This window comes from Pelobates fuscus, chromosome 11 (assembly GCF_036172605.1).
Source record: "Pelobates fuscus isolate aPelFus1 chromosome 11, aPelFus1.pri, whole genome shotgun sequence".
NCBI classification, from domain to species: domain Eukaryota; kingdom Metazoa; phylum Chordata; class Amphibia; order Anura; family Pelobatidae; genus Pelobates; species Pelobates fuscus.
In genome coordinates, this window is record NC_086327.1 from 42,287,344 (window position 1) to 42,299,915 (window position 12,572).

Genomic DNA, 12,572 nt, shown 5'->3' on the forward strand with positions numbered 1-12,572 from the left:
ATAATATATTTTTTTAACGACAAAGGCCCCTTGTAAAATTCCCATCCAAGCAAGAGAAACCCCTACCCTGCAACCCTTAGTCCATGACATCCACTCCCCACCCCCTTTTTCTCAGTTAATGTTGTGCTAGGTATAAATGTAGGATTTTAAAAGAAATCCCTTTTTGTCCTTTCAAAATAAATGTATAATATGTATGGGGGGGGGACTTAAATTACACTGGAAAAACATATAGCGTAAATTCTACATTTTGCTTTGGACACTATAAGCACCAAAAAAACTATAGCTTAATGAAGCCATTTTCGTGTAGAGATCATGCCTCTGCAGCCTCACTGCTCAATTCTCTAACATTTAGTAGTTAAGTCACTTTATAGTAAGCTATAGTTTTAAGCGGTTTACACGAGTTTCCAAAACGTATTCATTTATATGCAAATTTCCCTGATTGGTTGGGTTCATTCAATGGACTATTGAAATGAAAAGAGTTCTGGGAGTTAAGTTCTCCAGCACAGCTTCTAACAGAAACAATGCAGGGAATATAAAACTGATTGGGAACGAAAGAAAAACCTTTATACCTGGGAGAAACCTTCAAGATGAGCCATGTTCCAAGTATGGTGATGACAGAATGAATAATGTGGATGTGACATGTGGCCAGAGTGAGCAGAACCCCTACTGCTGTCCCCCCATACTGCTTCGCTTGTGGACCTGAGAAAAAAAAAAAAAAAAAGAAAACATATATAGATTTATGCTTTCCGCAAATAAAGACCATTGTGTCGCTCACCCTGTATAAGAGTGACTGAATGCTTTGATTAAAACAAAAAGCTCAACCTGACCTTTTACATTTTTCTACCGGACTGCAGAATTTCTAGCTGAAGAATGTGTACTGTATCAGCACAGTTTGCATAGATAATGGACAAAGCATTTTGGCTGGTGCAGTCTCCCTGCACATCTCTAATTTCTGTTGAGGTGGCAAGGAAGCCGATTTGGGCCTGGTGACAATCAGAGCATGTAAACGTAGAATAGGAAAGTTGGGACCTTTCTACAAGACTTTGTTCATGGCCTTCTTAATCCCACCGACGTTTCAAAATAAACCACCACCCCTTTTTTAGTTAGAATCTCTTCCTAGTTATCCTAGAATGGGGTGGGAACAAGACTCAAACTAGGAAGTTTGATGATTTAGCAAAGAAAGGTCATAGGTCGGTGTTTTTTTTTTTTTAGAAGTTGGAAGTCTGGGAGGGTTCCTAGAAAATATTTGACATTGTAGGTTTAATTTTCAAAGTGTATCTATTACATTAAATCATATCTTTTGAAATAACGGACTCTTTAAGAAGTTACACGCAACTTGTGTAAGTTCTTGATGGAAAAAAAATTACATTTATTTTTTACATGCTGACACAAAATGAAAAATATAAGATTTTGAGCTTATCATGCTCTTTCTAGAACAGCAATGACTGACTTTGGTACTAAGCGGTTTTAGACTAGATTTTACATGCTGCTCGATGTTTTACAGCAGGAAAGGCAACCTTCAGGACTCCAGATGTTGTGGACTACATCTCCCATAACTCTTACAGCCCTAATGCTGGCAAAGCATTGTGGGAGATATAGTCCACAACATCTGGAATTCCCAAGGTTACCTGCCACCGCTCTAGAGGTTATTCTTCCTTGATCACTACGTTTTAAGCACCAAGTTGCTGAGATTTAGCTATTAAATTAGAGAGCTAAAAGACGCAGTCTAATTAATATGTTTCGGACAGTGGTTTCTGAAACATTTTAGAGCTTCATCCAACATCATGCAAGACTTTACTCACTTGCATTCTTGAAAAGGAATCCAATAGGTATGGAAAAAATCAAGATTCCGAGGTAGGTCAGCTCATCAGGGGACATGCTCACTCTAGAAATAAATAAAGAACAGTATCAGTAGTAGAACTTGGGCAGCCATCAAATATCGCAAGGCCCCTTAACCCCTTAAGGACCAAACTTCTGGAATAAAAGGGAATCATGACATGTTACACATGTCATGTGTCCTTAAGGGGTTAAAGCCATTTTGTGAAACACTTTGGTACACATTCCCAGACGTTCACACAGATACAAGCTCTCAGACACAAACACATTCTTGGACATAAACACACACAGATCCGCTCTCCCTGGCACATACAGACACATGTACAAATACACATTCCTTTTTTCTTTATTTTTGTTGTGCACAAGATAACAAACAAGCCCGCAGTGCCGCGACAGGAAGAGCAAGTATTGTGATATCAAACATGAGGAAACGTACAAATGGCAATAGTAAGCTGCACAATTTTGTAAGAAAGTAAATGTGTGAAGGTAAAACACGGGTGTAGCAAACATGTCTAGGCTACTAGTGAAGGCTGTACAGACTTTCAAATAACAGGTAATAGACATGAGGATTAAAGATAAATAGGCATTGACATAGTTGGGCAATAGAATCCTTATTTTGCTAACTCCCAGCGCATGTTAACAGCCACTGCCAACCTGACAAGAGTATTGTCCTTAATGCCGTGATGTCAGCCTTCATTAGAACCAATTCATAGAACACTTCGCTAGAAGTTAAGTTCACTGAAAGGAAGACTCCTCGGGCAATTCACTAACTGTTAACTGTTAGGAATTTAGAAAGGAATTGGAAATTTTAGGCCTACATAGCTGAACGCAAAAATTCTCCAAGTCCGCTGTTAACAAATCGGCTATTTTGGCCTAGATTTTTTAAATGGGATTTGTCCATTCACTGAATGAACCCATTAGTAATGAGGTAGAATAACTCAGTAAGATCTCTCACGTCACTGCTAGTAACTGCTGTGTACATTCCCTGTACTGAGTGGGAGGCAGCAAATCTGTATAGAGGTCTCTTCTCTGATTCCTTTCCAAATCGTCTCTAACATAGACTGAGCATTCCTGTATCAGTGCAGTTTACTTACTGAAAACGTCTGCACTACATGTTTACCTATATATGCTCTGGTTTAAAACGCAGCATTCCTACCATATCTCTGTACTGGATTACACACATCTAAAGTTGTGAGTTAGATGTTTGAGTTCTTAATGGATATCTCAGTACCGTATAGTCAGAAAAGTACCTGTTAACTACCTATGCACTAACTTCTAAATGACCAAATCCATTTAGAACACAATTAAAATATTTTCTATAGTATAATTGGAGATATTAGAGTTGATGATTATTTTAATGAGGGGCACTCAGAAAACAATTCATACCTCAAAACAGCATTAATTAAAATAGCAAAGAATGTTTTTTTTTTTTTTTTTAAAGTGTCCTTCATTAAAATTTTAATCTGGGAACTCTAAATTATATTGCATTCCCAATCGGAAAAACTGATGATGCATTTAAAAAAAAAAAAAAAAAAAAAAAAAAAGTGGGAATATGATCACATGTGTTGTGGTTTGACTGTTACCTATACTTTCAGAGATGCTTTCCTAAAAAATGCATACTTTCTTGCAGAGCCAGATTACCCATAAAATGGAATAGGTAGCCTCTGTGTGGGCCTGGAGTCCAGCTCTTGTTGTGAGAGGACCCTGCTTGAATCGGCACGGACTTCAAAAATATCTTCCTGCTTGCTAAGCACTTTGCCCCTTCCCCTGCTCAAGGGAGTGTTGTGGTCTGCCACTCTATTGGGTAAAGATCACGTTAAAGGGATACTATAGGTACTCAGATCATTTAATCTAATTTTAAGTGAAATTGCAATGTTTATATTGCAGGGTTAAGATTAGGTCTTGTAGCTGTCTCTCATACAGTCACTAGAGGTGCTTCCTGAATTTACACAGAGTTTTACTCCATGAAAAGACGCTGGAGGTCCTCACGCTTTGCATGAAGACGTCCAGTATCTTCAAAATACCCATAGGAAAGCACTGATTCAATGCTTTCCTATGATAAGTCCTAATACACGTGCATGCGCATTAGCTTCTCCCCCATTGTTGGCATTAAAGGAGTCCCTCAGCACTGGAAAGAGGTAAGTGTAAAAGTGTTTTTTACCCTTTCCACAACTGGGAGTAGAGGTGGGCTGGACAAAAGGCTTTTGGCTGAGGGACACTATAGTATTAGGAGTATACTTTTATATTCCTGACGCTATAGTGTTCCTTTCAGAGTCCTCTTTACCTTTTGTGTTGTTTTTTTTATAATATACTGTCTGTTTATCCCCAAAAGTATAGCGCTGCAAAATATGTTGACCCATTATAATAAGAGTTCCCTCATGGTCTACCCAAAGCTTCTTAATGACTTACAACACTGTAGCCAGTGCTCCAAGTCATTAACTGAGTGTCCATACTGGGAGGGAGCTCTCAAAAGTGGTCTGCACCTGATATTGGTGCAGAAAAAAAAATTGCTCCCCCACCGGACCACCAAGGATTCTGCCCTGAGTTTTCCCCTCCACTGGACTATCAGGGAAAGGTAAGAAACGTACGCAAAGATAGCTACTACACACACAAAGCTCCTCCACGCACAAAATTCAGCCACCACATACAGCTGTCCGCTTCCTCTACACACATGCATACTCACACAAGCACTTAGTCTCCCCCACACACATGTACTGAGTCCGCAGGCACAGAAGAGAGCCATGGCTCTAGAAAGGGGCCCCAATATGGCATCCTGCCAAGGGCCCTCTAAATCTTAATCTGGCTCTGCTTTGTTGGTTTAATTGGTGAAATGTAGATAATGATTGTCATTACTACCCGACTGCAGAAGAATTTACTGTTTGCAAAAGATTCCAAGTTACACAAGACAACAATGTTGAAACAAGATTTTGTTTCTTGTAAATTTTAGAAATACCGTTTTCTCCTTACTTTTGTTCTAACCCACACACACATGAAGTACACATTTTTTAAATAGCAGCATGACCAGACAGGTAATGTAATCGGCATAGTCCCAAGTACATTCACATATCATTGTCAGTTTTATAGCTGAGGAGCACTTTGATCCAATGATACTCATCACCAGATCGGAAAATGAGAATGTAGAGAATCCAAACGTACAATTGGCCTCAATACAGTACTTCTATGTTTAGGGAACCTTATAGTATATGCATGTTATAAGGACAAATAAAAATACACATATCCATCAACTCATCCTCCCTCCCCCATAATTAAATACAAAATAGTTAATAGTCACTGCAGGTAAACATAATAGTGACAGTGACTACTATTTCTTTAGTAAATACTGCTGATTGTTGAGCTGGAGTTTCTACTGCTATATATACAGCATTGACACATTAGCAGTGTTTGCTTCTTGCCAATACCCTTAATAAACTCAGCTTTTGGGAAACTACAACTCCCGTGATGCTTTGCCAGGCTAGCAAGCATGATGAGCACTGTAGTTCAACAACTGCATGGGGGATCTTACACCTTTTTGGCCCCTAGTGGAAACCATAAGGGTGTGGAGTTCACGTTTTAACCCTGTGTTTACTAGGAGTACTCATGGATCACCCCTTTCTGGCACTCATAGGGTTAATAGGTTGCAAGAAAAATCACTGATGATTTGCTGATTCACATAAATGGGGGGGAAACTGTGAAATGCAACCTCTCTGGGAGCCAGCTACATCTCTGAATAAATGCTCCCCACCCTGCTGCTTACCTTTAGACTGCTACTTAGAGAACAGAACAGCTGCAGGCTCTGATTGTTTAATGAGAATCATTCATTAGAGATACAATGTAACAAGGAAATGAGAAATGGAACCCGCCCCCTCAGTGTGGCTGGGAGGGGATCCATTGCATCCTAGTGATCTCATCAGCCCAACCCCACATACTAAGCGCTGATTGGCTGATAGATTCCAGTCGTTCATACCCAATTGGCTGGGAGCCTGTCACTCATATTAGAGGCAGGGGAAAGTATTTCTGCGTAATGCATGCTTGTTAACTCTTCCACTGCAGAGACAGGATGTTAAACACGTTCTGTTTATCCAATCAGATCAATCCTAAAACCATGTGTGTGTGGAATGCAGTTTTGGGAAGGTGTGCCTCAAAACTTGAATAATAAACAGTAAAGTTCATTTGGTTTGCATTGATTTTTTTTATGCATAGTATATATCAATATGTGTAATGGCTAAAATTTGTGCGCATGCACCATTTTATTTTATTTTTTTGCACAGAAAAATCCATCTTTCCTCAACTTTTTACTCCTCTTTTGGATTTTTGCCGCCCTTTTTTCCTATGAATTTACCATTGATTGAATTCAGGAACCGAAACAAACAAGTGATATACCCGGTATATGCAGGGGAATAAAAAAAGTAAATTTGCAGTTTGAGTGAGTGTTTTATACTTTTTTATATGAAGAATGTGAAAGCTGTTTACGTAGCATAGATATGGCCGGATTAAGAGCCCATTGTGCCTGGTGCTGACAATTACAATGAGCCAAATTACAGAGTGCTTTCTAGAGAAAACACTAACATAGAAACATAGAATGTGACAGCAGATAAGAACCATCTGTCCCATCTAGTCTGCCCAATTTTCTAAATACTTTCATTAGTCCCTAGCCTTATCTTATAGTTAGGATAGCCTTATGCCTATCCCACGCATGCTTAAACTCCTACTGTGTTAACCTCTACTGATGTAGAATTATTAAAAATCTTTATTGAACTTGTACTGAATTATTGTACTAACTCCATTTTAACCTCACACTGTGACAAACCCTCCATTTTGTCCTCATTACCTGACAGATTCTCCATCTTAAACTACATTACATGACAGAATTTCCCAGTACATTTAATACAATGAACAGAGACTGTATTTTCTATAAAGACATAGCTGACTCCGGAATTATTGAATCTCCTGTAACATGCAACAAAATATAACCAAGGCCAGAGCCAAGGCCATGAGAACACTGTACTAATGAAATGTTCTATTCATAAAAGAACCTTGCACCTGACCACAAGACCTGACATCACTGACTGTGTAAAATGACGCTCAAGCCCCCCTTTCCACCGAGTAAAACTCATGCTGGGAAAAATGGCGCCTGAGCCTTCTGTCCACACCCTTGTCCAGAACAATACCACCTCCCGGTGGGAGGACACCCAGCTAGTCACTCAAACCCCTGAGCCAATTAATAATATTGATGGGTGGACACTGATATAGTCACATAACATTTAATCCAATTAATGATGTTTATTTGTTATTATCTGATATTCAATGATGATGTCATTTTGCCTTTAAAAAGGTCTGCATAACTGTTTTCCAACCAGATGGCATTAAATTTTCTGAAGTGCTTTTAACCTGAACTCCATGTGTCAGTGTGAACTTACTTCTGCGTATACGCAATTTAATCATCTCAGATTTGGACAGGAACAGATAGACATTTAAACATATTTGTTTATTTCTAAATTAATCTACATCACTACCACTTCAGCTGGAAGGCTATTCCATGCATCCAATTCCCTCTCAGTAAAGTAATACTTCTTGATATTATTTTTAAACCTTTGTCCCTCTAATTTAAGCCTATGTCCTCTTGTTGTGGTAGTTTTTTTTCTTTTAAATATAGTCTCCCCCTTTACTGTGTTTATTCCCTTTATGTATTTAAATGTTTCTATCATATCCCCCCTGTCTTGTCTTTCCTCCAAGCTATCCATGTTAAGATCCTTTAACCTTTCCTGGTAAGTTTTATCCTGCAATCCATGAACCAGTTTAGTAGCCCTTCTCTGAACTCTCTCTAAGGTATCAATATCCTTCTGAAGATACGGTCTCCAGTACTGCGTACAATACTCCAAGTGAGGTCTCACCAGTGTTCTGTACAATGGCATGAGCACTTCCCTCTTTCTACTGCTAATACCTCTCCCTATACAACCAAGCATTCTGCTAGCATTTCCTGCTGCTCTATTACATTGTCTGCCTACCTAAATCCCTTTCCTCAGATGTTGAGGTTAGGACTCTATCGAATATTCTGTACTCTGCCCTTGGGTTTTTACGTCCAAGATGCACTTATCCACATTAAATGTCAGTTGCCACAACTCTGACCATTTTTCTAGTTTACCTAAATCATTAGCCATTTGGCTTATCCCTCCTGGAACATCAACCCTGTTACATATCTTAGTATCATCAGCAAAAAGACATACCTTACCATCAAGACCTTCTGCAATATCACTAATAAAAATATTAAAGAGAATGGGTCCAAGTACAGATCCCTGAAGTACCCCACTCGTGACAAGCCCAAGCTTCGAATATACTCCATTGACTACAACCCTCTGTTGCCTGTCACTCAGCCACTGCCTCACCCATTCAACAATATTGGAATCCAAACTTAAAGATTGCAGTTTATTGATAAGCCTTCTATGTGCAACAGTGTCAAAAGCCTTACTGAAATCTAGGTAAGCAATGTCTACTGCACCACCCTGATCTATAATTTTAGTTACCCAATCAAAAAAATCAATAAGATTAGTTTGGCATGATCTCCCTGAAGTAAACCCATGTTGTCTCTGATCTTGAAATCCATGTGTTTTTAGATGTTCAACGATCCTATCCTTTAACATGGTTTCCATCATTTTCCCCACTACTGAAGTAAGGCTTACTGGCCTATAGTAGCCCGACTCCTCCCTATTACCTTTCTTGTGAATGGGCACAACATTCGCCAACTTCCAATCTTCTGGGACTACTCCCAGGGCCGGACTGGCCCACCGGGATACGCGAGGGCGGGGGAGCAGAGACAGAACAGCCTGCTTCCCCTTCCCCAGCCAGCGGCCAGCAGACCTCCCCCAGCCAGCCGCCAGCAGACCTCCCCCAGCCAGCGGCCGCCGGCCAGGAGACCTCCCCCAGCCAGCGGCCGCCAGAAGACCTCCCCCTGCGGCCACTAGCCCACCCAGCCGGTCACCCACAGGTAAAATGTGTAATTCTGTCAGTGTCCGTGTAAGTGTATGTGTGTGTGTGTGTCTGTGTCATGGTGTGTGTCTGTGTCATGGTGTGTGTGTGTCATGGTGTGTGTGTGTGTCTGTGTCATGGTGTGTGTGTCTGTGTCATTGTGTGTGTGTGTCTGTGTCATTGTGTGTCTGTGTCATTGTGTGTCTGTGTCATGGTGTGTGAGCCAATCAAGCATGATGATCTGAGCCAATCCAATGCTCTGCCATAGGATTGGCTGCAAAGGCCCTGATAGTAGGTGCTGCACACTGTGCAATCACGATGTGCAGCACTGACACAGGAAGCACCTCTAGTGATTGTCTGAGTGACTGTCACTAGAGGTGTCACTAGGAAGCAATGTAAACACTGCATGTGAGAGCTTAATGTATAATTAAAAGGACCAATATTATATATTAGAAAAAGCAATATATATATATATATATATATATATATATATATATATATATATATATATATTACTCAACATTGCCTTACATAATACATACGGTAATATATGGCGCAATTACTTATGGGGCTGGCATAGATTTTTTTTTCCAGGGCTGCTTTGTATCCCCAGTCCGGCCCTGACTACTCCTGTTATCAATGATTGGTTAAATAAATCTGTTAATGGTTTTGCTAGTACACCACTAAGCTCTTTTAATAGCTTTGGGTGTATTCCATCAGGTCCCATTGACTTATTTGTCTTTACTTTTGACAGTTGAAATAGAACCTCTTCCTCTGTAAACTCACGTGTAATAAATAACTAATTTATCCTTTTTCTTAACTGAGGTCCCTCTCCTTCATTTTCATCTGTAAATACCGAACAAAAATATTCATTGAGGCAGTCAGCTAGACCTTTATCCTCTCCTACATACCTTCCTTCTTTTGTTTTTAATCTAACTAATCCTTGTTTTACTTTTCTTTTCTCATTTATGTATCTAAAAAAAGTTTTGTCCCCCTTTTTTACTGACTGTGCTATTTTCTCTTCTGTGTGTGATTTGGAAGCTCTTATAACTTGCTTAGCCTCTTTCTGCCTAATCTTATAGATTTAGTAATTATAAAAAAAACAGAGTGAGGAAGACAGAATGTCTTCCTCACTCTGTTTTTTTTTATAATTACTAAATGCTAACTTTTTGTTTTTTACTATTTTGGCCACATCTGCGGAGTACCACAGTGGTTTCTTGAATTTTTTGCTTTTACTGAAAAGCCTAATGCAATTTTCTGTTGCCTTCAGTAGTGCAACTTTTAAATAATCCCATTTCTCTTGGACGCCATTTAAATTGCTCCAGTCTGATAATGACTCCTTTACACATATTCTAATTTTAGAAAAGTCTGTTTTTCTAAAGTCTAAAACTTTTGTTTTTGTGTGGTGTGACTCAGTCACTGTTCTTATATTAAACCACACTGATTGATGATCAACAGTGGTGTTCAGTAAATACATTTGAGAAGAGTAGCACACAAATAATAATATTAACAAAGTATTTAACCAGAAAAGGCACATTCAGATTACTCTGGATGTTGGGTTAAGGTAGCATCTATTACCCAATCTAACAGTACTCATATTATCTATAGATTACTCTGGATGTTGGGTTAAGGTAGCATCTATTACCCAATCTAACAGTACTCATATTATCTATTATCTACCTCAGAAGGATTAAGTGCTGTGTGAACCCTGCCAGGATTTGAACCTGCAACCCAAGATTCTACTGATGATGCATTAGCACACTGAGCTATCTCTTGGCCAGGGCCGGAGCTACCTGTTAGGCAGGGAAGTGGCGCCGCCAGGAGCGCAGGCCCCCCTAATGCTGCAGCCGCCCGAGCGCTCTGTAAAGAGCCTCAGGCGGCTGCAGCTTTGCCCGGGCTGGTGCGTCCATGAGGGCGCACCGCCCGGGCGCAGCATGAGGAGAGGGGCTGACAGGAGGGAAGCGCTCAGCGCTCCCTCCTGTCACTCCCTCACTGTAGCGTGGCCGAGCGCTGTATGGTCCGCGGGTACAGGGAGCATCTGTCTCCTGTACCCAGCCGGACTAACAGGAAGTGAACACTGAGTGTTCACTTCCTTTTAGTCTGGCCGGGTACAGGAAACAAAAGCTCCCTGTACCCGCGGACCATACAGCGCTCGGCCACGCTACATCATAGGTAGGGGAGGGGGGGAAAGAAAGAAACAGGGAGGGAGGGGGGGGAAGAAAGAAACAGGGAGGGAGGGGGGGAGAAAGAAACGGGGGGGAGAAAGAAACAGGGAGGGAGGGGGGGGAGAAAAAAACAGGGAGGGGGGAGAAAGAAACAGGGAGGGGGGGAAGAAACAGGGAGGGAGGGAGGGGGGAGAAAGAGAGGGAGGGAGGGGGGGAGAAAGAGAGGGAGGGAGGGGGGAGATAGAAACAGGGAGGGAGGGGGAAAGAAAGAAACTGACAGGGAGGGGGGAAGAAATAAACTGACAGGGGGAGGGGGGAAGAAAGAAACTGACAAGGGGGGTAGAAAGAAACTGACAGGGAGGGGGGGAGAAAGAACTGACAGGGAGGGGGGGAGAAAGAAACTGACAGGGAGGGGGGAAGACATTGACAGGAGGGGAATTGACGGGGAGAGAGAAATTGACAGGGAGGGGGGAGTGACAGGGGAGGGAGGGGGGAGTGACAGGGGAGGGAGGGGGAATGAGAGTAACAAGGGAGGGGGGAGAAGAGAGTGACAAGGGAGGGGGGAAAGATTGACATTCATCACACACACACACACACACACAATCACAACCAATGCACCCCTTACACACAAAGACAATGCACCCCTTGCACACAGAAAAACACACAATGTATCACACACACAATGCATTACACACACACACACACACACACACACACACACAATGCAACCCTTACACACAATGCATCCCTTACACACACAGAAACACACAATGCATTCCTTACACACACTCAATGCACCCCTTACACACACTCAAAGCACCCCTTACAGACTCACACACTTCATCCCTTACATACACAGAAACACACCTTGCAGCCCTTACACATACAAACACAAATTCACACAATGCATTCCTTACATACAAATCAGGACATCCCCTACACACTCCACCCCCTGTGAACAAACTCATTGGTGGACCCTGGGACCCAGACCTTGAGCTGTGTAAAGGGCCCTCCAAAAAATGGAGCTGCTTCCCGTTCTCCCAGAACATTGATTTTTGTGACCATAGTTACAAACAGCCTCCATAGATCCTGTTCTACACCAGACCAGTGGAGCCAGACTGCAGCTAGAGCCCATCATCATCCTCATCTGGTTGTAAGTAGGCAATCTAGTATATTATTTGTGGCACTAATCTCTAATTTACCTCACATTAAAGAAACACTATAGTCCCCAGAACTACTGCAGCTTAATGTAGTGGTTCTGGTGTCTATAGCCTGTCCCTGCAGGCCTTTTAATGTAAACACGGCAGCACTGCAGCACTAGCGTTAGTTAACATGGCAGGTCATATGGGTGGGCATTGTGATGTCATGGGGGGGGGGGCAAACTTTACTTTTGCCTAGGGCGGCAAAAATCCTTGCACCGGCCCTGCTCTTGGCTAACAGTTATACTAACAGTGGAGATGGTGCTGGAGGGGAACACACAGGATGCAGCTATAAGAAAACCCATGATCTCTCGCTTTCATCTCTCAAGCGAATCCATACCCCCTAACAGCAGATAATGGAGAAGTATGTTGGTGGGTGGGGTGAAAGGTTGTGCCACTGACATGAATT

At 41.6% G+C, this 12,572-nt stretch overlaps 1 protein-coding gene across 2 annotated transcripts in view; it reads right to left on the minus strand.

Moving 5' to 3' along the window:
- Nucleotides 1-12,572, minus strand: part of MBOAT7 (membrane bound O-acyltransferase domain containing 7) — a 148,123-nt gene that overhangs the window by 19,657 nt on the left and 115,894 nt on the right. The window contains exons 1-3 of one of the 2 annotated variants that reach the window (XM_063435954.1): nucleotides 5,591-5,714; nucleotides 1,803-1,885; nucleotides 570-699 (exon numbers count right to left, since the gene is read on the minus strand). In XM_063435954.1, the coding sequence (XP_063292024.1) occupies nucleotides 570-699; nucleotides 1,803-1,878 (206 nt within the window). In that variant the 5' untranslated portion in view covers nucleotides 1,879-1,885; nucleotides 5,591-5,714. Of the gene's footprint in view, nucleotides 1-569; nucleotides 700-1,802; nucleotides 1,886-5,590; nucleotides 5,715-12,572 lie in introns of those variants that run through there. The other variant, XM_063435955.1, reaches the window with a different exon arrangement.